This window comes from Lonchura striata, chromosome 35 (genome assembly GCF_050655825.1).
Source record: "Lonchura striata isolate lonStrDom1 chromosome 35, ASM5065582v1, whole genome shotgun sequence".
NCBI classification, from domain to species: domain Eukaryota; kingdom Metazoa; phylum Chordata; class Aves; order Passeriformes; family Estrildidae; genus Lonchura; species Lonchura striata.
Window position 1 is genome coordinate 6,847,953 of NC_140737.1, and position 24,714 is coordinate 6,872,666.

A 24,714-nucleotide genomic window follows, 5' to 3' on the forward strand; every position below is an offset into this window, starting at 1 on the left:
CTGGGGGCAACATTTGGTGCGTGTCAGATGTTGTTGCTCCTTCCCAGAATGATTTTTTCATGGAGGGGATTAGCAGCAGCACAGAAACACCAACAGCTACTGAACTTCACAGGACAAAGAGACTCCACCGAAACACTGCCATGTTTCCTTGTGCTTTTGTGTCTTTCTTGCACTCTGAAAGAAGAAGAATTGGCCCAAGCCCTGCTGTTCAAATCTCCAGCTGCTGTGTGTCTGCCTGTGGCAGCTCACTGCAAACACAACTGGCTGCCTGCTCAGCTGGGCAATGGACAGCCACAAACAGGGAGGGCCCTGGTGAACATCTCTTTGGTCTCGTGGGGCAGCGAGGGCACAGGAGACAAAGACTGCTCCTCCCGAGTTCATGGGGCAACAGAGAGATTTTATTTCCCAAGCCCCCCTTACACAAGGCATTTGAAAGACCAGGCCTGGAAGCTCTCATTGGTTTGAGCTCCACACCCCTTCAGGTTCTGGCCCGTGAGGTGCCTGCAGTTTTGGGAGATATTTGATTGGTCAAGACCCCTGTCAATCATGGTAACACCTCACCCTTCTTTTCTTTATAAAATTCTGTGTATTGTTCTGTCACCCATCTGCAAGGGCCCTTTGCAAACATGGTGACAGAGGACAGCGTGCATCGAATTTACACTGGAGCTGCAGCATTCCCCTCCAGGAACTGTTAGGGGAGAACTGAGGCCACAGGCATAATGCTTCTTGGTTACAAATTGAACTTATCTCTAAAAGCAGAAAGCTATTTAACCCTGAGCCCATTTAACACTTAGAGAAAAACCCAATTTTAAAAAACAACCTTTAAGCACTTGATCCCTAGGGGAAAAACCAAACTCCCAGAAAACAGTCTGTAAACAGAAAAACTGTTTGTAAACATGAGAAATAATTTGTAAAAAAATCAAATCCATCTATGAACTGTCCATGAGGCAGGTGATAATTTGTAATGCTGTCTGTGGTTTCCAGTGTCCATATTTTAGGCAGCTGTATTGTACTGTTGTAGGATTTATTGTAAAACATGAGAACAGACTCAGAGGGGAGGAAGGTGTACCCTCAATCCAACCCCTTTCCCCTTTTTTCTTTGTATAAGAAATAATAATAGGAACAGAACATGGATTTTGAATACTATTAACTTATGCAAAGTTTCATCCACATTTACTGATAATATTTGTCTTTATCAGCCAGGTTCAGGGCAAAGAACTTGATTGGGAGATGTTTTGATCAGGGCAAGGAACTTGGTTGGGAGACATTTTCTGTATTTATATTTTATCTAGTGCAAACCATATACTTTTTTCCCTTTGTTAGAAGTTAGAAATTTTGTTATTGACTTTAATATCTGACTTTTCACTTTTAAAATGATGACAAGTGGCAGAATTTTAGTGAAAATCTCTGCAACTGCAATTTGCTTATGATAAATCGATGTTCTATGTGTACCTCAGTGGATATTCTTTGAATCATACCAGTTTATCTTGAAGCAATGCAAGAATAATTACTAGAATATTAAGAAAAGACATGTTAATGCACATACTAGGACTTCTTTAAGACAATGATTTACTAAAATATGAATATCAATCTAATATCGATATCCAACTGAGATGGACAAAAACTCTCTACGGGTTTAAAGTTAGAAAGTGTATGTTTATTGAGACAGCCAGGCAGTACCTGGGATAATTCCCTAATGCACACTGCAAAAATCACAGGTATTACAAAGCTTTTATATTTACAGAAGTCCTGAATACACAAAATATGAATGCATATTCATATCCCTGTCACTTCCTCTGCTCCGCTTCATATGATAATTGGCAAAAAGGCAATTAAGCATGTGTGGTTCTGTTCCCTGAAATGAGTCAGGGGTCCATTTTGGGGAGGGGTCTCCAAAATGAGGAAGTAAAATAAGTCTTCCTCATTCTGACCTTTCTGCCTTTCCCATGGATACGTGACAAATGAATCCTTGCCATTTTCCTGTGCTTAATGGATTCCTAAAGAATGGGAAGTCTGCAACTGTTTTTGTGTCCCTGAAATCTGTTGATCACATTCTGTTCCTCATGATAAGCACAGCTACCCAAACATAAAGCTGGCAAGCAATGAGTTAATAGATCCTGGATATCTTATCTAAGATCCAGCTACTGTTAACTATGAACAAAGCCTATTTATCTACTTCCAGTAAGTCAGCAACACCCGATTTAACTATCATCTTAACTTTCCTAAAATTCTTAATTCTTCAAAATTAATGTCTCATGGGAATGGGGACAGGGAATGGGAATGGGGACAGGGAATGGGGAATGGGAATGGAGACAGGGACTGGGAGTGGTGACAGAGACAGGGAATGGGAAAAGGGACCAGGAATGGGGACAGGGAATAGGACTGGGAATGGGACAGGGACAGGGAATATGGTACAGGGATTAAGAATGGGGTCTGGATTGGGATGGGAGCAGGACGGGAATGGGACAGGGGGGACACGGGAACAGGCAGGGGCCAGGGGAGTATGAAAGGGGAGTAAGGAATGGGGCAGCCGCTGCAGGGGGATGACGCGTTGGGATGGGGCACATGGGGACAGTTCCAGGGCAGGAGGTCCTTGACCAGCTGCCCAGAACCTCCACCAGGGTCTCCCAGGGCAACTGGAGCCGCTCAGCCTGGGGTGCCCAAAGCCCTGAGAAACTCCCAGGTCCCTCCCAGGAACCCTCAAGTCCCTCAAACCCAGCATCCCCCACATCCCCTGCAAGACCCCCCCCATGTCCCCATCCTTGTCTTAGCTCAACATCTTTATTTTTACCTGCTTTTAAGAGTTTTGAAAGGGCAAAGAGAAATGAAAAGAAAATCCAGGCCACGGGGAGCCAGGAGGATGTGGATCCCCCCAGCCGGGTGTCTTCCCAACATGGATCAGCAGCACCACGGGTCACCAGGGCTCTGCCCACCGGGGCTCACTGGGGATCATCCAGCACGGATCCTCCCATGGGGGATGGAGCTGGAGCAGCGCACGGAGCTCTTCCCACACTGGGGCACTCACAGGGCTGCCCTTCGTGGTGCCTCTGCTGGTTTGGGGTCAAGGCTGAGCTGTGTGATGAGCTCTTCCCACACCTGGGACACTCGTAGGGCCTGGGACATCACCAGGAGTGGGGCTGGGATGTGCCCTGGTGCCTGGGACATCACCAGGAGCAGGGCTGGGATGTGCCCTGGTGCCTGGGACATCACCAGGAGCGGGGCTGGCTCTGATGCTCTCCGGTGCCTGGGACATGACAAGGGGCGGTGCTGGCTGGGGTTTGTTTGGTGCCTGTGCAATCCCAAGGGCAGTGTCACAGCGGGGCAGCTCTCAGTGTCCCCAGCAGGTCACAGTGTCCAGGGCAGCCCGTGCCAGCGGTCACTGCGCACACGGGGCAGGCTGGGCTGGACAGGGGACGGGGCAGAAACGCTGCCCCGGGACTGGGGTCTCCCCCTGCCTCTGGGGCCCAGCCCCTGCTGGGAGCGCCTTGGGCAGGGCACGGGGCTGCCGCTGGGCCAGGGGGACAGGCCGTGCCCCCTGTCCCCTGCCGTTGGGCCAGGGAGACAGGCCGTGCCCCCTGTCCCCTGCCGCTGGGCCAGGGGGACAGGCCGTGCCCCCTGTCCCCTGCCGCTGGGCCAGGGGGACAGGCTGTGCCCCCTGTCAGCTGCCCAGGACCCTCTGATGCCTGTCCCTCGTCCCTGTGGCTTGTGTCCCCACCACTCCCCACCACCTTCACTCCCTCTGTCAAAGCCCCACTCAACCCCTTCACAGTGACCTCTGGAAAGAAAGAATGAATGAAGGAAAGGAAGTGTTGGCTGTTCACCCTGGCTAGATGTCAGGCACCCACCAAAGCTGCTCTCTCACTCCCCTCCAGAGATGGACTGGAGGGAGAAAACAGAATGAAGGCTTCATGGGTAGAGCTAAGGACTGCGACAGATCACTCAGCAAATGCCATCATGGGCAAACCATTTTCAAAATTGGAGATATTAATGGAATTTTTGCTATCTGGATCAGGGCAGGATAGTGAGAAGTAAAACCAAGCTTTAAAAACACCTTCTGCCCTTTCCTCCCTCCTTCCCATCTCTACCTCCCCCCGCAGTGGGTGCAGGGAGACAGGGAATGGGGGCTCTGGTCAGTTCATCCCCTGTTGTTTCTCCTGCTGCTTGGGGAGAGGAGTCATTCCCCTGCTGTGCCAGGGGTCCCTCCTGGAGACACTTCTCCATGAACTTCTCCACGGTGAGTTCATCCCACGGACAGCAGTTCTCCACAAGCTGCTGCAGTGTGGCTCGCTCCTCCATGGGCTCACAAGTCCTGGCAGGGCCCTGCTCCAGCGTGGGCTCCTCTCCAGGGGTTTGCAGGTCCCTGCCAGGTCCCTGCTCCAGCAGAGGTTTCTCATGGGGTCGCAGCCTCCGCTCAGGCATCCCCCTGCTCCAGCACGGGCTCCTCCAGGCGCTGCAGGTGCATCTCTGCCCTCCGTGCCCTCCACGGGCTGCAGGGCCCAGCTGCCTCCCCAGGGACTGACCAGGGAATCTCAGGGCAATCAGCTCCAGCAGCTGGAGCAGCTCCTGCCCCTCCTGCCCTGCCCTGCCCTGGGGATGTGCAGAGCTGTTCCCCTCACAGGTCCTCACCCTGTTCCTCCCTGCTCACAGCCACAATTCCAGGATCACCCATTTCCTTAAATCTCTTATTCCAAAGGTGTTACCACCATTTCTAACTGGGCCAGCCTTGTCCAGCAGCCAGTCTGTCCTGGAGCCGGCTGGAATTGACTCTGTGGGACATGGAGGAGCAGCTGCTCTCACGAAAGCTGCTCCTAGATCCCCTGCCTTACCAAAACCTGGCCATGCAAACCTGGTATAAGTATGGTAGGGTTTTTATTACCACTATTAATTCTTATTATTTCTATTCTCTCAATTTTTTGCTATTAATGGTACAGTTGTTATTATTATTACTAGTATTTTTAGTCTTTTGGACTCTATATTAATAGTGGCTAGATTAGAACTGGAAACAAAGGTACTTCATTGCAAGTAGCGGTTAGAGTTTTGTCAGCCTCTTGCCCTGCCCTGTTCTGTGTCATTGCTGTGTCTGTGTGTGAAGCTGCTGCTGCCAGGCCTCCCTGTTTCTCTGGTTTGGGAAATTCCATGGCATTGCTCACATGTCAGAAAGAGAAAGCTCATTCCATTCAAACACATGCCCTTAGCTCTTCGAGTCCCATTGTTGGAAGCTTGTTTTCTAACATTGTTGACTTTCTCAGCTTCTGTTAATATTTGTGATTGTATAACACAATGTTCTTGGGTGTGATTGTGCAAGATTCTCTAATGAGCTTCCAGTTTGCTCTTGGGTTTCTTACCGGTGTGTCCGAGCTGAAGGCAGCATTTTGGGTGGGAGGCTTCAGTGGGAGCTGGGATTGCCTCGGCAGCAGCTGGTTTTGCAATGTGAGCAGCGCTGACAGAGATTCCGTGCGCTGAATATTCCGGCTCGTTGGAGCCGCAGTGCCCGGCTGGAGGGAGCCGCGCCGGGCGCTGCGGGTTGTGCCGGGCCGGGCAGCGGCCGCAGCCCCGGCAGGGCCCGGCCGTGGACACGGAGCCTTTGCTGGGCAGGGCTCGGCCCTGCGGCGCCGGGCGGGCGGTGCCGCTCCCGCCGGGAGCCTGCGGGAGCCGGGACAGCGAGAGAGCCCGGGCCGAGCATCAGCCCCGGGGCACGGCCCGGGAGGGGGCACAGCCCGGGGGTCCCGCAGAGCCTCCCTGCTCCAGAGCCGCGCCTGCCGCAGCGGGGCAGCTGCGGCACCTGCGGGGCACGGAGGAGCCGCAGGCGGCGTTCCGAGCGCTCCTCCGGGGCAGGATTTTGTCCCGCTGCGGGGAATTCCCGCGGGCCGGGCGGGCCGGGGCCGCTGCCGAGCGCCGCCGCCTTTCCCGGGAGCCGCCGGGCAGAGCTCTCTGCTCGGGGCTGGGAAAAACACCTTCACTGCCCTGGGAACATTTAAAAAGTTTAATACAGGACAAGAGGAGACAAGGGCCATAGAGCAAAGGTTGTTAGGGCCGGGTGCATCTCGGCACTGAGCCAAGAGCACACGGTTATCTCCGGAGATACCCCTTGAATACCTTTTCCCTTACACCAGCCTGTTGCATATTCATAGTCCCTTATGCATAGTAAACTTTTTCCCAAGCTAGTTTACATATTCCAAGAACTGTTCAGCATGGCTCCTCCTCGGTTCCACCTTTTTAGGGCATGTGTATTCCTTGGTTGTGGTTTTGGTCCTTTTTTATCATCATCTTCAGTTTTGGCCCCGGCCCACACTGCCTTCAGACGGTGAGTGCTGATGGTCGGCAGATCTGTACAGGTGTCCTCATCCTGTGCGCACTGGATGTTATCCCATCCAAGCAGGAATTTTAACACAAGCATGCTTCTATCAGCTATGGCACTAGTATGTCTGAGCGTAATCAATGAACAACAGAAATAAAAACTATATAACAAAGTTATTGTAACACCACACATATAAAATCCAGTGGAATATTTGCAAAAAGCCAATATTATAATATGTATCTATAACAGGGCCAAGGGCCGGGTGCCCGCTCGGTGGCCCCGGGACAGCAGAATTTTGGGGTCCCGGTGCTGGCTGCCGGCAGAGCCCCGGCGCTGGGCCGGGGATGCGTGGGACCCTCCCGCGGTGGGGTTGGGCTGCCCGGGGCAGGCGCTGCATCGTCAGCCCGGAGCCACCGGGGATCGCCCGGTACCGGCGGGGCGGGGCTGGGGAGCGGAGAAGGGCGGCACCGGAGCTGGGGGACCCTCTGCAGCCTGCGGGGTCGGACATACCGATAAGGGGGTCCCCGGGAGCCTGGAACGTTGTGAAAAACGCCAATCACTTGGTTTTTAAAATTTTAAACGTTTAATAATAATAAAATGGTTATAAAAATAGTAACACAATTAGAGTAATCAAATTTAGAGTTAGGACAATTACAAGACAATAAAAAGCAAAAAATTATAGACGTCCAGATGCTCTCGGACATTTAAGCCAGGACAAGCATGCCTTGTGAACAAAGGAATAACCTTAAAAGCAATAGCCTATTGCATATTCATGTATCTCATACATGATGCATAAATTCCTTGCAAATTAGGAACTTTTCTGGATTTTGTCAGCTTCTTTCCCTTAATCCTGGTGCTTCCATAAAGATGGAGACAAGATGGAAGAATGTTTGTCTTTTCTGATAAGGAGGTTGTAACTCTTTATGTGCCCCAAGTCACCGCCATCCCTGTGTGAAGAGTTTATTGATTATCTCATCTCTTGCTTGGGCAAGTAAAAAAATCCTACATCGCAGAGTTTCTATTTAAATATTATGTTGTTACCTAAAACTCTATTTAACACACTACTTAAGAGAATGAATACAGCATAACTTTCTAACATTACACATATAATATTCATTGTAACATTTGTGAAAAGCCAATCATAAAATAAGCATTCTACACAGAAAGTGTTGAAATGGTAAAACCAGTCAAAACCCCTTAGGAATTGGAAGGAAAACCAGAGGCAGTGGCAGCTAACACCTCAGAAACCTGTGGCTTTTGCTCCTCTCTTCGACCTGAGAGCTTCCTGGGCAGGGGCGACTCTTCCAATTGCACCAGCGTGGCCATGGCTGGGAAGGGCAGCGAGCAGATGGGTTGAGCTTCTCCTGCCAGCCCCTGAAGTGCCAGCTGTCATTTGTGTGCGCTGAGGATTCCCTTCAGGCTCGGAGCTGGCGCAGCTGCTCCTGGGCGCTGCTCGCCCGCGGGCGCAGCGGTGCTGCAGCCGCTGTCCCGCACACAGGGAGGGCTCTGGAGCCTCCCAGGGCACCAAGGAGCGGAGCAGGGAACGTGCCGGGATCTGCTGCAGGACCGTGGGGCTGTGGGGGATCCTTCGGTCTCTTGGATGGGGCAGGGAGGGGGCAAATGGAATCAAGGTGAGACAGGGATCGGGCAGCCCCACGCCAGGCAGCGTTTTCTCCTCTGAGAGCTCCTCTGAGCTGAGTGAGCTGGTGAATCCTGCGGAGCAAATGAGACCCGGGAGCGAGGGAAGGGCTGGCTGGGAAGGAGTCAGATAAACCCAGTGGGTATTTCCCTTTCCAAGGGGCTCCTGGGGAGACAGAGGAGACAAGAAGGATTCCCCATCTCATGACATTCCCTTTTTTCCTTCAGTAGCCCTATTGCAGTCACTGCATACAAGAGTTTAGTTGATCCCTTTGATGCCAGGGAGAACCCAGAACTTGAACCTCGCTGGATCCAGCCCTGTCTGCCTATCACCGAGCAGAGGGAAAAGATAAAGAACCTGGGTGGGGGTTGAGCCAAAATGGCATTTTGCCACTTCTGATCTTCTCCCAGCTTTTGCAGCAGGGCACCAACCCCATCGCTGCAAACCACTCCCTTTTGCAAGGCACACGTGGACCTCGCTGGTAGCTCAGGGCTCCTGAAGGGGCTGCTGCAGTTGGCAACTGGAGCTGTTGTTGAACTTTTCACATTGCTTACCCCCCCCCCATCCAAATGCCATCAAGTGGCTGAGGAAGGACACAAAAATATTACCCTGGAGGGGCCAAAAACTTGGAAAAGGATGAAAGAAATGTTCTGATGATGACAATGACAATGACAAAAAAAACCACAATTTATTTTTGACAGCAAATGAGTACCCACAGCCCTCCAGCCCTCCCAGACTGGCAGCCGAGTGGGGCTGTTTCCATGGCACGAGGAGCTGGCAGTCTGCAGAGAGAAACCAGAGAGCCACGGTCAGTCACAGAAGGCTCCTGTGCCCCTGTCCCACCACGGCCTGTGCCTGGGCCAGGCTGCTGTGTGCTCAGAGCCCAAACCTCCTGACCCATTCTCCGTTTTTAGAGAAGGGCAGAGTGGTAAGCCACATTCCATCTCCTCTGCTGAAGCACAGCCCAGCAGCCTCCTCAGCAGCTGCAAGGGCAGGATGCCCGTGTGCTCGGTTTCCTGGCTCCCCGGCAGACCAGGGGTTAAACGTTGGGTGTCTCCTGGATTGTCCCCGGAAAGAGCCCATCTCTGCACCGAGCTACCTTTTTTCATTTCTAAATTAGGTCTTTCTTTCTCTGCCATCTGTGGTTTCTCCAGCCTCGGCTGCAGCCACTGGTCATATAAAACTTTAAGAATCTTTTTCTACAAGCACAACTGACTTGATGTATATTTTTCATAAGTACAAATTGTTCCATAACGTATATTACAATGGGGCTGCAGAGATCCCCTGCAGATCCATGGGGATGCAGAGATCCCCCTGCAGGTCCATGGGGCTGCAGAGATCCCCTGCAGGTCCATGGGGATGCAGAGATCCCCTGCAGCCCCTGGAGGAGCCGGGCTGGAGCTCGGCGATGCCTGAGAGGAGGCTGTGAGCCCGCGGGCAGAGGGGCCCCGCTGGAGCAGCCTGTCCTGGCAGGACTGAGCCCGTGGCACAGTGACCCACTCTGCAGCACTCGGAGGGGGCTGTGCCCAGGGGATGGACTCCGCTCCGAGAAGTTCCTGGAGAAGTCTCGGCCGGGAGAGAGCGCAGGGTGCAGCAGGGAACGACTCCTGTCCCTGAGCAGAGGGAGAAGCCCCGGGGGATGAGCTGAGCATGGCCCCATTCCCTGTCTCCTGCCCTGCCGGGGGAGGAGGTGCAGCTGGGAGCAGGGAGGCGTGGGGAAAGCTGCATTTAAGGCTCTGCACTGACTTCTCCTGCTCCTGCTCCGCGTCTTGGGAGTTTTCTGCCAGAAATCTCTCCCCTGCCCCACTCACCCACAGGGCTTGGGGCAGGTTTCCCTTTTTGGGGGAAATCAAAGCGAAGCTCTGATGCGCTAACGAGGGGCAGGAGAAGTGAGGCTCCTGGGCTTCCCGCAGAGGCGGAGGCACGGGAGGCGCAGGGCCGGGAAAGCCGTGGCGGGAGGCGCGGAGAAGTTTGTTTGTGTGGGCAGCTCAATCCCGGCTCGGGCCCGGGCCCGTGCCGGGGCTGTTCCTCATCTCCGGCTTTCCCCTCACGCAGCCCGGGGGCGCCGAGAGCGCGGGGCGAGGCGGGGCCGTGCGCAGAGCCCGCCCCGAGCTCGCTGCCATTGGCCGCCGGTGCCGTCAGTCGCGGTTGCGGCGCGCTGATTGGTGGGAGCGGGGCGCGGCGCGGCCCCGGCGGCGGGCTGAGGGCGGCCGTGGCCGCGCAGCGCCGCCATTGGCCGAGCGGCTGTGCGGGCCCGGCAGCGGCGGCAGCGGCCGGAGCGCGGTGAGGCGGCGGCGGCGGAGCTCGGAGGCGGCCCCGGCGCAGGTGGGAGCCGCGCTGGGCTCTGCGGGGGCTCGGGGCCGGCTGCGGGCGGAGGGGGCGGCAGGGGGCTCCGGCGGCTCGCCGGTGCCGTGTCCGGCCCGTGCCGGCCCCGGGCTGAGGGCGCTGCGGGAGCGGCTGCCCGCGGTCTCCTTCCCGCCGGGGCCGGGCAGGAGCCGCTGCCGGAGCAGCGCTGGCTCGGCCCGGCTGCTGTGGGTAGGACAGAGGGGCTGCCCCGCGGCCGGGAGCGGGCGGGGAAATTCCCGTCGCCGGAGGTTCGTGTGCCCGGCGGAGAGCGAGGAGTCCTGTCAAAGTGACTTTATTGCCGAGCAGGGGCAGAGGCCGTGGGGCATTTGCCGTGCGCTCTCTGCCGTGCTTGTAGTCCGCAGCCTCCTTTTTATCCTCATTTTCCCGGCCGCATCTCCCTCTGCCTTTGCCCACCGGCTGAGATCCTTGGAAGGTTCCGACTTCCCGATGCGCCTGGAGCCTGTCCTCGTTAATGTGCACCCTCCTTTTGTAGAACAGCCGATATTCATGGCTCTGGTAAGTCTTTGTGCTTCTCCTCGAAGTTCGGGAATGTAGCGGGACTTTGAGCAGCTGTCTGGGTCAATTTGAAACAATTAATTGAACTGATGGTTTCTCACGTTGCTTCCTTATCTACATGTGCCCGGCCCTATCTCCAGGCAGATTCACTCCTTGACTCTGTTTTGTCCTTCCCGGGTCCTCTTTGGTTTTGGGATTATTCTCGGTGCCCTCATTCCCTGTCCTTTTGTAGCCGTTTGTGGATCAGGAGGCCTGGCTGCCACCTGCATGCCCTGGCTCAGCTGCTGGATGAGCTGCACTGCCAAGGTGTGGAGCATGGTAAAAAGATGAGAGTTGCTGCAGCACAGAAGAGGAGAAGCAGCATTCGTTTAACCCCTGGTCTGCTGGGGAGCCGGGGAGCCGTGTCCCATTTCCATCCTTTCCATGTTTGGACCAATACATAAACTGCTCTCCTATTTCCTTTGTTATCTTTTTTAGCAGTTTTCTCTTGTCATGTCTTTGCCAACAGCAGTTTGAGCCACTTTGTTTCCCCCAGACTCCTGTTTTTTCTGCTCACAGATAATCTGATCCCATCCCCTGGTGGAATGTTGTGTTTCTCATTTCAGTGGCTTGGTCGGCAGGAAGGTCAGGAGCTGGAGCTGTCTGGTTGGTTCTTATTCCGAGGACAGCTTGTAATTTAATGATGCCATTGAAATAATAAATGGGTTCTCTGTGTCCTGATATGAATTGATTCAGGTCCCAGGGGCTGGCCCATGGTGTTGTAGGATATGTAGGATATGTTCTGGTGGTCCTTCAATTCTTTTGCCCATTTTTGTGTGTTCCCTCCATCCGGGGTGCGTCAATTGACTACTTTTTTCTAATTACATCATCAAATACTTGAATTCCAGCTGATTTCCCTGAACTTGCTATAGCAACAACCCCAGTGCTCTGATACACCCTGTACAGCACATACAGTGACAGCGGGTGTTGCAGTGGGCAGAGGGATGATCCCCCCCTTATTTTAGTGAAGTTTTCCCAACATTCTCCATTTGCTGTTTCCCTTTGCAGCTTCAGCCATTTCTGTTGCAGAGTCAGAGATCCTCAGCATGGGATCTGCCTTCTGCTGTGCAGATTCCATCTGTGCAAGCAGGCAGAGCTTGGGGTGAGGGGCAGAGGGAATCAGCCAATTCCTGCCTCAGGCAAGAAGAGCCAGCTACATTGTCCCCACTTTGCCCCAGCAGTGTTAATTTGCATTTCTGAAGTTCCTTCTGGGTGCCTGGTATGCAGCTTCTCTTCCAGAGGAGCTTCAGCAGCCTCACGTGTGCGCCCCCCACAACCTGCTGCTTTTTTTTTTTCCCCTTCAAATAATCAGTTTAATATTTGTGACTTAAAGGGTGACCTTTAAATCTCTTCTAGTTTTGCAAAATGCTGCCTAAAGGTGAACGTTGAAAAACCCAGACCAAAATTTTGGTATCTCTTACAGAAACATACACAAAAAAATTCCAAGGCAATTCAGTTCTTTTCTACTTCTCCTTGGAGTAAAAATTCATTCCCATATCCCTGACCCAAACATATTGAAGTGGGATTATTACAAAAAAAATACTCTAATTCTCTAAACTTTGCATTGGAACTGCAGGAAAAAGAAAAACTCCACCAATAGGTTTAGTGTTAGAGTCAAGGCATTCCTTGATTCTGGCCAGGATGTGCAACAGAAATCATTCCATCCCCACACAGCCCGGGTGTGCAGAGAAAATTGTTCCATAACACGTGGGTTTTAGATTTTTCCCAAACTTCATACAGTCTAAATGCATTGGTTTAATGTTCTGTAGTTTCGAGTTGTGCAGTTTTTAGTATTTGGTTTCCTGTTGGACCCGGATTTCTTTGCTTGTGCTGTTAATGAGGTGGGAAGTGCTGGATTTCCTTCTCAGCCTTTTGCAGACCAGGTGTCTGCAGCCCTGCCGGGGGCAGTGTCTGGGGTAGGTGTTGGTTGCTGTTTGCTGCTGGGGTTGATGTTTTGCTGCTGGTCGTTATCTTTGTGGGTATCTTTTGGGCCATTCCCAGTGTGTTGAGATGTTAAACTCATCTCCACTGAGTGGTGTAACATCCCTTAACAAAACCTTTAACATTTGTTTCCCCAAGGCCAAGGCAAAGCAAGCCTGAGTAGAGAAATCAAAGGTTAACAATGCTCAAGTCTATGAGCTGGTCTATTTTCCATGGATGCAGTGGCAGGCAGGGCAGTGTGTGAGTGTGAGTGAGAGCCAGAGTGGAATTGTCCCGGTGTCTCCCCAGCAGCTGTGGCAGTGCAGGCCCAGCGAGCACTGAAGCTGCAGCAGTGGCAGCAAGGGCTGGCCCCGGTGGCTGGAGCTGCCCAAGGAGGGTGGCCAGGCCGAGGATTTCAGCAGAGGAGGTGTGGGCAGGCCCAGGGCCTTGCCCCGCTGTGGAGCCCTGGCTGCTGCTGCGCTGCCTTCAGTGCAGGCTCAGGGGGGCCTCCCATCCTCCTGCTGCAGGCGGGAAGTGCAAATCTCCGGGGCTGCAGAGACCTGGAGCCCAGGCTGAGGGGTCCCCCCGTGTTCAGCTGTGCTGGCGGCTGTTTCTGGCCTCGGGGCCCCTTGGCATGGGCCACGCCACTTGGCCACCAGTGGTGCTGCTTTGCACTCCTTAGGCAGAGCCCATGTCCTGCTTGGATGTTGGCAGCAGCAAAGTGCCAAGGCAGGCTCTGTGCCAGCCCAGCTTCCTGGGGGAGAGATTGCACCAGAGATAGGATTCTGGCCACAGACTGCTTTAAATGTGCATCCCTTATCCCCACCCTGCACTAGGTGGAGAATTCCCAGGGTAAGGAATTCCCGAGATTTATTGCAAGGGGAAATAATTTAGTATCTGCCCTGGGTCTGGCTCTTCTTCTTGCCCAAGCCAATGGCAAAAGCCGTCCCCATGGCATCCTGGTTTCTATCCCCAGCTTCCACAGGTGTTTCTTTCTTTCCCCATTCATTCTTTGTACCCAGCCTGAGCTCTGGGGGTGCCAGGGGTTATGGAGGTCTGTCATGGTTTGACACTGGCACAATGCCAGTGCCCCCATGAAAATGTGATCCCTACCTTGAATGCTGTGAAGTGGAATCTAGAATAGAGCAAAGCAGGCCCAAGCTTAATAACAGGAAAAAAACTTTATTAAACTATCACTACAGAAGAAAAGAGAAAACTAAAGAAGGGAAAAAAAAAACACACAAAGATCCAAATGAAAACCTTGCAAAACATTCCTCCCCCCCACCACCCAACTCCAACAAACCACAGTGAGACACAATCTGGACCCCAGTCAGGTTTCCACCCTTCAAACAACCGATACTCAGTCCATCGAGGGAACAGAGTCTCTCCTGTGCCACAGACCCCCCAAGAAAACACAGCTCCACATCCTGTGCTTCCATGTCACACATGGCACCGCCCGGAGAAAAAGTTTGCCGTGGTGACCCTTCTCCTTTCCATGCACAGTGCTCTCACCACCAATGCATGGATGGTCACTGCCTTTAGGATTTTCCCTTTCAAGGATGCCCTGCCAAGAGGGGAGAAAACAACAGTTCAGTTTTTCATTGTTTGGGACTACAGTCCCCCCCCATTTTCCCCTGGGGCCGAGGGCTCAAGAACAGAGATCTTCTTGTCTTCTCTTTCCTTTCCAGGGCAAGGGTGCGCCACCACAAACCCCCTAACCTTTTCTCTGTTCACTCCACTTTTGTCTTTTTTCCCAGCTGAAGCAGGTCTCTTGACTCGCTGGCATCCTCCCAAAACACAGTCTCTCTCAGAGGAGAAGATGGTTCAGGTTGTGGCTAACACGGAAAAGTCCAGCCAAAAGCCACTCCTTGTCCCCCTCCCATCCAGAATTCCTCCTTCCAACATCCCAGGGTCCAAGGTGTCCCTCTTCCTCTCTTTCAAACCGAGGAGGGGAAAGGAAAATTCACAAAGCTTTCATTTCTCAAGGAAGGGTTAAAAGTCCGAACTCCCAGGATGGCTCGATGCCCGGACATCCAGCAACTCCCACGCACTGGGCACCTTGCAGCTTCCCCCCCTCTGCTGACTGCCGCTGTCTCTTTTCTCTCTCCCTCTCGGGAGAGAAACTCTGGGCGGGGGGGAACGGAGACATCCCAGATTTCTTCCACCCTTCCATCTGCAGGGGCCAGCCCGGTTCCAGTCCTTCCACCACCCTTGGGGCCTACCTTTCAGGCCATGGGTCTTCCCCTCCCCCACCCAGCTCGTGGCTGGGCGGGGGAAGGTCTGCACTGCACGCTGACCGGAACCAAAGAGAGCGAGTTCCCCTGAGAATTCTGCTTTCAACCCCTCTGTGTTCTCAGAGGCGTGTCTACTTTCAATTGGTCAATATCTAAATTGACCTCTTCCTTCCGGAAAAAATTATCTTTCCGTGTCAAACCACGACAAGGTCCCATTGTATTCCTAAAGCTGCCATAACCCTCTGGAGGATCTCTCCTGCAAAATTAGTTCTGGTCTCTGAGTCTATGGCTTCCACAATCCCTTTTATTGGAATTATTTCTTTTTAAAATACCTTAATAAGTGATCCAGTGGTTGCTGAGCAATCAGAATTGCTTTTGCCCCCCTGTTAGGTGAGATGGTGTCACCAGAAGATATTGAAGCCTTCCTGCTCAGGGCATTTCAGTGCCAGGCTCTTACAAACACACACAGCTGTGCCGGTTGAGCTGACCATGGGGGTAACCTGCGCTTTGTCTGATTCCCTTTCCTCAATAACAGCGTGTCTTGGAACTCTTTTCCCTTCTGCTGCCCTTGAAGAGCCATCCACAAAGACATTTTCTGCCTCAGGCCAGGCAATGTCTCCTGAGTCTCCCCCAGGCTGGGTCTGGAGCTGTGTCACTTGAATGCAGTGCTGGGTTTCTTCCCAGCCCCTCTGTGGGCTGTTCAAACAGGAGGCTGGGTTAAACCCTTCCCGTGTCCTCAGTTCTGAATCCTCCTGTGCCACTGCACAAGTTTCACACTGTAATAACCGAGCACTGCTCATCCATTGCGAGGCTCTTTTGGTGATCAAAGCTTGAACTTGATGGCAGACTGGAACAGTTGGAGATCCTGTTGTCATCAGGTTTTGGGCCTCGGTTCCCGGTGAAGCTGTGGCTGCACAATTCTGCAGGCAATGAGGCCACTTTGGCCACTGGGTGAAACATTTTGGCGCAAGAATTCCTTTGGCATGGCCCTGTTTAATATTCACCTACAATTCCAATTTCTTTTCTGAGTCTGGAAGAGCCAGGCCTGAGGCATCAATATTTATAGTTGTTCATTTTCTCAAGTTTTGCTCACTTTCTCCTGTCCATACCACAGCATGGAGGCTGTCTGGGGTTAAAAAGTCCTACAATGTTCTGGCTGGAAAGAGAATCCTCAATCCAGGCTGTGTACTTCCCTATTAATCCTCAGAATTGTCTCAGCTCGTTTCTGGTGCTGGGAAATGTTACTTCTGAGATTGCCCAGACCTTGTCTGGGTCAGTCCACCACAAACCTTCAGTCCCAGTATGTCCCAAATATTTAACGTTTTTCTCCACCATTTGCACTTCTTTTTTTTTCAAATACACAAAAGATTATTTTTAGCCAGGAAATTCAGCCATTTCACAGAGTCTTTGTCTAGCACTTGTTCTTGTCCTCCTCATTGGAGCCATCCGATTCCCTGACTGGCAGGATAGGAGTGCTGTAGGGAGACATCCCTGGCTCCAAGAGCCCTGCCTTTAGCAGGGACTCCATACCAGGCTGAGCCCTTCCTTCCCTCCCCTGGAACAGGGTGTTGCTTTTAGACACCACTTGTCCTGGTTGCTTCCGAGTAACTTGGAGATGCTCCACATCAAATTTTCCCTCTTTCCCTGTGGCTGCCCACACCTCTGGGTTCCCTTCAGCACAGGCCTTGCCAGACATTTGACACAAAGGTACAGCAGCAATAGCCTCTGTATCACCTTTTACAATATTCCAATGCCACCATCAAATTCCTTCCTAGTTAATAACAATCACAGTAGGAAGAAATATAAATTAGTTTATTTCAAATCTATCCTCCACAGCTTGTAATAATAATTGAACAAATGATACCAGCTCGGCTTTCCCATTTATTCCCTTAATAATTGAAGCATTGCTTTACAGTTTTCCCCCCCCTTAGGTGTAAGATTCAGAGTGGATGGAGAGGCCCCTGTGTCCATCAGGAGAGGCCTCTTCTGGATGCAGACCCAGCCTGAATGTTCTGCAGGGCTCCAGTGTGGTGGGTCCCTGGTGGGATGGGAGCTCAGAGAGCCCTGACAATCCATGTCCATGCAGGGGTGGACTTGCTCCTGCTGAGGGTGCTGCTGTCTGTGCTTGCAGTGTCCTTGTGGGCTGCAGCTGGAGCCCTGACTCCTTCCCAGGGGCTGTTTGGGTGGGCTCTGCCCTGGCCAGGAGGGCAATGCCTCTGCCAGGTGCTTGTGGCCGACCCCATCATGCCCTGGGTGCTGGGGCCCCCTTGGGCCCTGGGGTTGATCCCTCAGGGGCTGTGGGAACTCTGCCATGGCCTTTGCCTTCAGCTTGGCCTTTTGCTCATCCCTTCTTGCCTTCAGCTGCTGTGCCTTTGTGCCCAAGTGCTGCAGGGCCTTCTTGTGCCACTCCTGCAGCCCCGGTCACTGCCTGTGGGTGCTCATCCTCTGAGAGCTGCTGAGCTTTCTGCAAAACCTTTCCTTTCTGCAGGGACCCAAACCAAATCCTGAACAGCAAATCCTGATCCTTCCATGTGCACTCTGCATTTCCCAGCTGTTCCTTTGTTTTCCCCGTTGTGCTCAGGGTCCCTGCCCAGCCCGTGTGGCAGAGCCGGTGCCTGTCCTGCCGCAGTGTCCAAAGGCGGCCCCCCCGGCGGGCAGGGCCGGCAGCTCCCCGGGGCCGGGCAGCGGCCGGGGCGTCCCGCAGCCTCCTGGGGGCCGGGGGCCACTGCCGGCCCTGCCCGGGGCTGGTGGGGTCAGGCAGCGCCCGGCGCTGAGCCCCGGCTGCCCCACAGCCCCGGCCCGGCCCCGCAGCTCCCCACAGGCCCCAGCCCGTGCTCCCGGTGCCGCACCTCTGCGCCCGGTGCTGCCGCTGCCACCGCAGAGAAACCCCTGGCGTCCTGACCTCCTGCTTTTCCTCTCCTGGAAACTGGGGATGGAAAGGTTCTGGATCAGCTGGCAAATGTGAGGATAAGACCCTGCTGAAAAACATCCCAATCCTGAGTATTGTTCTGTTCCCCCTCTTTTCCAGCATCCATTTTCTTACCACATAGATTCCTCCTGCTGCTTCTTGCCCGAACAATATTGCTGCACACTCCCCTTCACCCAATCCCTTCCCAGCACACCAAGTCCATCCATCCCCTGTTGTACAAATCCCTTCTCCACTTCCCTCATTGCCTCCCTGGGTGCCCATGTCCTTAATTACCTCTGGGGGAATGTGCAGACTACCTCAACATTCTCCCAAGGGACCCTTCAGAGACATTTTGGGATCATCATCCCTTTGGCCAGGACCCCTCCCTGGCTTTCCCTTTTCTCCCCTCCATGGGTGCCCTGCCATGTTCACTCCCCGAGGATCCCAGGGCACTCACTGATGAGATTTTCAGTGCTCTCTCCCTGCTGACTCTTCACAGACCCCCTGATGTGTCACTCGTCTGTCTCCTGGTCACTCCCGGGTCCCCAATCAATCACCGGTGCTGCCGCCAGCCAAGGGAGCCGATCACCCAAAGTGGGTGAGGCACCTTCAGCTGCACTCCCTGCCCGCCGCCCCGGACGGTGGAAAGAATTCGGGATGAACCCCAGGGTGTGTGGAAAAATTGACATCAGCAGAGAATTCTGTTCACAAAGCAGACGGAGGAATCCTGTAAAATTTCATTCCTAAGAAAAGGGAGAGGCCATGGGACATTCAGGCCATGGGATCTCGCCAATTGTTGGAGGACACCGTCTCATTTTCATCCAAATTTTCCCAGCTGCATCTCCCTTTCCCTTTCTGTGTTGGCTGAAATACTTGAGAGCTACAGACTTCTCAATCCACCTACTACTTACCCCTTTCATATGCACCCCAGTTTTGTATAGCAGATGATACTCATGGCTCTGTTAAGGCTTTGTTGTTCTTCTCCAAGTTAATGAATTTAGCAAGACCTTGGCTGAGCAGCAGTCTGTGTCATCAAATAACATTTTCGGAAACCAATGGATTCTCCTGTCACACCCTTATGTACAATTCTCTAGCCCTATCTCCGAGCAGATTCAGAGCATCTGTTTGTAAAGACACTTTCCTGTGGTTCCTTCCATGGGGTCCCCCGTTTGTGGGACATCCCCCCTGGAGCAGGGTGTCCCCTCTGTGCTGCAGCCCCAGGGCTCGGGCCGAGCTCAGCCAATCAGAGCCCGCGGCGCTGATGACTCACCAGTTGCCAGGCAGACTCGCAGCTCCCCGCGTTCCCCACCTGGACCCACCTGCGCCCCCCCTCGGCCCCATGGCCCCGCGAGGGGAATTTGGGGAGGTGGGAGTGGGGCAGCGCCAAGGCCGGGCCCCCCCGCGCTGTCCTGGCGGGAGCGGCTGCAGTGGGGACCGAGTGCGGGCGGGAGCGGCCGAGAGCCCAGCGCTGCCCCAGCCCGACCTGCCCCAGCTCCATCCCTGCCCCTGCGCTGGGATGCTGTGGGTGTGGGGGGAAGAGGGAGCCGGCAGTGGGTGCTGGGCCTGGGGGCAGGAGGAGAAGGGAAGGAGAAGCAGGCTTGAGAAACAGAATGGTCAAACGATGCAGGTGGCAGGAGAGGGTGGGATTGTGCAGGAGAAGGAGGAATAGCAGGAGGAAGAGGAGTGTGAGGAAGAGGAGAGACACAGGAGGAGGAGGAGGAGCAGAAAGAGGAAGGAGCAGAAGGTTCCGCCCCTCCCTGTGTCTGCAGCCTCCCCCCAGCCCAGGAGCGCTGCTCCCCCCACATGCAGCAGGTGACTGTGGAAGTGGATCCACGATTTTCACGGGGTGAATCTTGGTGTTTCTGAGCTTTCTTGGGCTAAATGTTGGTGCTTTGGTTTTATGTGGCAGCTGAATCTTTATCTTTTGGAGGAGGTTTTTCCTGAGTTGTGATGTTTAGGGAGTTTTTGATTTGTGTCTTGGAAGTTTGCAGTATTTTTGGGCTGAATCTTGGTGTTTTGGAGGTTCTTACAGACACAAGATTCCCAATGACTTCCTGAGATGAACTTGGGCAAGGTGGAACCTCCATTCCAAGGTGCTCTCCTCTTGTTTTTTCCCCAAACCAGGATTTGTCATACCCAGGGTGTGCCTGGATGGAGGAGGAAAAGCCCCAGAGATGCTGCAGGAGGAGGAGCTGCAAACCCAGCCCAGGGAGCTGCAGGGAGGAAAGAGCCCCCCTGAGCCAGGAAGGCAGGCGGAGATCCAGACAGAGCTCGGAGCTGGTGGAGAAGCCTCATGGCAGGGAGAAGCCCCACAAGTGCTTGGAATGTGGGAAGGGTTTCAGGCGGAGCGACCACCTGGTCCAGCACCAGAGGATCCACACTGGGGAGAGGCCCTACGAGTGTGGGGAGTGTGGGAAGAGGTTTCAGAGAAGCTCCAGTCTCCTCAGTCATGAGCGGAGTCACACGGAGGAGAGGCCCTACCGCTGCCCCGACTGCGGGAAGGGCTTCAAGCACAACTCCAGCCTCACCGTGCACTGGTGCATCCACACCGGGGAGAGGCCCTACGAGTGTGGGAAGTGTGGGAAGGGCTTCAAAGACATGTCTGGCCTGATGGTGCACCAGGTGATCCACACTGGGGAACGGCCCTATGAGTGCTTGGAATGTGGGAAGAGCTTTGGGAGGAGGTCAGGCCTGAGAAGACACCAGCGCATCCACACTGGGGAGAGGCCCTACGAGTGTCCCCAGTGTGGGAAGAGGTTTCGGACCAGCTCCAATCTCCTCCTCCATGAGCGGATTCACACAGAGGAGAGTCCCTTCCGCTGCCCCGACTGCGGGAAGGGCTTCAAGCAAAACTCCAGCCTCACTGAGCACCAGCGCATCCACACCGGGGAGAGGCCCTACGAATACGGGAAGTGTGGGAAGAGCTTCTCCAGGAGCTCTCACTTGACCCGGCACCAACGGAGGCACCACTAAGGGAAGCCCTGTGAGTGCCCCGAGTGAGGGAAGAGCTTTGAGTGAGGGAAGAGCTTGGTGTGCTGCTGCAGCTCCATCCCCCATGGGAGTTTCCGGGATGGATGATCCCCAGTGAACCCCATTGGGCAGAGCCCTGGTGCCCCCATATGGGGAATAAAACAGAGAGTAAAGCAATGGAGCTGATAAAGAGGCCCGATATCTGAGGCCTGACTGAGCAGAAACTGTGGGAGACACAGACGCAGTTTTAAGTCTCCCTTGGCAAGAACACTGACCAGGCAATATGGTGTGAGACTTTTTGATAAGGTAATGTTACCAGGTGATGTGATGTCATGAAGAATGTGTAACCAATGGGAAATTGTTACCAAAAACAGAGCCCTCTATAAGCACCATACAAGTCAATCCCTGTATAAACACCTGGTACACTCAATAGAATTGGCTTTGTTCTAAACTGGGATGTCCCCGTCTCTCCATGGTGGATAACCCTGTTGTGGGTGATCCCCGTTGGGTGGGGGAAGGTGCTGGAGGGATTTCTTTCCCTTCTCCTGGTGCTGCCGTGGTTTGGTTGGTAATAAATTCCCTCCCTGTGCCCAGGCTGGGTCTGTTGTCCCCGTGCCGGTGCTCGGGGCGGGATCTCTCCCGTTCCTTCTCTGCACTGCCGGGCCTCTCCTCAGCCAATGAGAGAACGCGGTGGAGAAGAGTCAGCCAATGAGAGCGAGCGGGGCTGATGACTCACCAGTTGCCGGGCAGACCCGCAGCAGGCAGTGTTCCCCACCTGGACCCGCCCTCCCTGCCCAGGGCCGGCCCCGCCGTGGGGTCCCCCCAAGTCCCTCCCCAGTGCCCCCATGAACTGGGCTGGGTTTAACTGGGAAGCTTTACTGGGAACACTGGGAGCAGGGGGCAGGGTCAGAGTGACAGCAGGGCTGGGGGGACACTTGACCCCCCCAAAATCAGCATCATGATGGAGCGGGGCGTCCTGGCTCGGCCCCAGGCCACGGGGAGGGGCTGCGGCCGCCAGTGGCTCAGGAGCTCTGTGGGCAGAGAAAAGGGGGTGACACCGGGCTGGGGGCCCCGGGGAGTGCACACATTCTAGAGGAGGGGGGACACGACACACGGGACCCCCCAGACATTCTTGCACAGGTAGAACCCGATCCCCAGTGCCAGGAAGACAAAACCCAACTCAGGAGTCTCCAGTTCCTGTCAGCATCTTGCTGCGGCAGCATCCAGCAGCATCTCTGAAGGGTCCGCAGGGGTCAGGATCTCTCAAAAACTCTCACAGACACCCGAGCCCCTCCAAGCACCCTCCAGGTCACTCCCAGCCCACTTAGGATCCCCTGAAACCTTCCTCTTGATCCCTTCCTGACCTCCCCTGGACCCACCAAAGCCCCTCCTGTCCCTCTCAAGATCCCACAGCCTCCTTCCAGTCGCCCCAACTACCCCAGGACCCCCAAATCCTCTCCCAGTCTCTTCCCAGTGCCCACCAGGACCCCCAGAACCCCATCCCACCCTCCCCAGTATCCTTCAAACCCCTTCTTAGCCCTTCCAAACCTACAACCTCCTCTCCCAGTTGAAATCAGGCTCTCTCCAACTCCCTCCCAGGTGCTCCCAGCACATCCCAGTGGCTCTCCCAGCACCCCCAGTTCCTCCCCCGTACCCCAGTTCTAGCTCACAGGGTGTTCCAGACTGAGGTGAGCCCGCCCTGGGCTGGGGTTTCCAGCAGCACCAGGAGCTGGTGGGTCCAGTCCCCGTTGGGGACCACGTCGGTGGCCACCACAGAGAGCTCCTGCTGGCCCTGGAACCACCTCAGCTGGATGGGAGCAGGCGGCCGGGGCCGGGCCAGGAGCTCGAGGGCAGCAGAGAGATGGACATGCTGAGAGGCACTGGGAGAGAGTGGGTGTAATAAATAAAATGGTCGTTGTTCATCAAAATGAGTGTTAAAGGAAATAATTTGAACTGAGTAGGGAATGCAACTAGCATAGAAGACTGTGTAACTAATTATATACAAGTTAACTTTTAGGCCAAGGACAATCTGCAAGGAAGATGAGGAGAGTTCATTCCTGACCACCAAGGGCAGAAAAAAAGACCCCCCAGGAACCAATTGCACCAACGCAGAGTGCATAGAGAGAAAATACGTCAACCGGAAATAAAAAGGGACATATAAAAACAAAAAGGTCAAAGGGGGAAGGTGCTCCGTCGCAGAGCAGAGGCTCCCCGGCTGCCCAGCACTGTTCTTTTGCTTAATACCGCATGCTTAATAAATTCTTGTTAATTGATTTATCTATAATTAGCCTCCCCAGTTGAATTTGTCCATAACAAATTTGGTGCCGTGACTCGGATAAGGGCAAACGGGTGGGAATTCCTAATCAGGGAGGTGCCCCGCTGCCTCTGCAGCGGCCCTGGTGCAGGCTTTTCCTTCCCAGACCCTTACCCATGAACCCAAATTCGGTATTGAGCACAAGGGATACCGGTAACCCCGTAATCTTTGTGCACGAAGCCGGGCGAAGACGCAGGACAGCGTGAGTATAAAAGTGGGGATCCTCTGGGTTGGGCTGGGATCCCAGGACATAACGCGTGAGACGTCCTTGTAGGACGAGGCACGGGCAGAGCTCTGAGTAGTGCGGTTTGCAGAGCCCGCGAGGGGCTGGGCACCAACAGGGGCCGCGAGTGTGTGTGTGCCTGAAGGTGTCCTGGGAGATGGGACAGAGGAAAAGCAAGCCCTCTGCTTCCATGGGGATGGGGACCCCGGTAACGCTTCCCCAGATCCCCCCTGACAGTCCGTTAGGTCTAATGATAAAATCTGGGGATGAATATCCTTCAAGGAAAGGGAAAGATAGGGCAAAAATGATACATTATTGTATAAAAGAATGGGGAGGAAAACAAATCTGTAGTGATAATTTATTTTGGCCAGTGTTTGGAAACTTCAAAGACTGGATTTTCCAGGCATTAAACATTTACGTAAACTCTAAAGAACCTTTTGATAAGGAAGAGAGCAAGTATGCTGCTCTCTGGATAGTGGGGGAAACAAGAGCAAAACTTTTTGCCTGAAGCACCCAGGGAGGGAAAAAGAAAAATAAAAAGCCTAAGGAAGTTCCAACTGCACCCCCTCTACCATACATACCTCCTCCTCCTCCACCCCCACCAGCACCACCAGCAGTCTACCCAGATTTAGATCAAGGGGGAGATTTTGATAACCAAGAGGTAGAAATCCCAGAGCCGGTCCCTGAGGAAAATCGCTGCGTTACTCGTAGTCTAACAAGGGGAGAAAGAGAAAGGGAAGGGCAAGCTCTATATCCATGAAGGGAAGTAGCTTTGGGAATGATCCCTAACCCCAGTGCTGGTCAGCATGGACAACCAACCTAAATTCTGGGAATAGGTTATGTGGAGGTACCTCTCAACTCAGGAGATGTGAGGGAGTTCAAGAAAGAAATGGGAGCATATGGGCCAAATCTTAAAGGAATTTTCTGACCCTATAGCCTGGGACTTCCCATGTGAACAAATTCAGAATCCAGCTGAGGTGGCAAAGTACCTGAAAGATAAATGCCATGATAAGTCTAAGGAGAAAAAGATCATTGCAGCAAGCTGGGCCCTGGCATGTGCTTATCACACCCTGCTAGACACTGTAAGGCAGCAGACAGAGGAAGGGGGGCAGGGAGATAAATCAGCAGCTATCCCAGTCACTCAGGCTGCAGCCAACAGCCCCGGCTGGAAGCCAGCAGCTAAACCAGACAGGGAGCCTAAGCCAGCAGCTAAACCAGACAGGGAGCCTAAGCCAACAGCTAAACCAGACACTGAGCCTAAGCCAGTGGCTGTTGCTATGACCACAATGGGCCAGTGATACCTCAGG

The 24,714-nt window shown here is 53.9% G+C and overlaps 1 protein-coding gene across 1 annotated transcript in view; it reads left to right on the top strand.

The window, feature by feature from the left end:
- The window catches only part of LOC144246355 (uncharacterized), a 374,059-nt gene that overhangs the window by 318,619 nt on the left and 30,726 nt on the right, over positions 1 to 24,714 (top strand). The window contains exon 4 of the mRNA XM_085565239.1: positions 20,205 to 20,812. Coding sequence (XP_085421365.1) covers positions 20,205 to 20,812 — 608 coding nt within the window. The remainder of the gene's footprint in view (positions 1 to 20,204; positions 20,813 to 24,714) is intronic.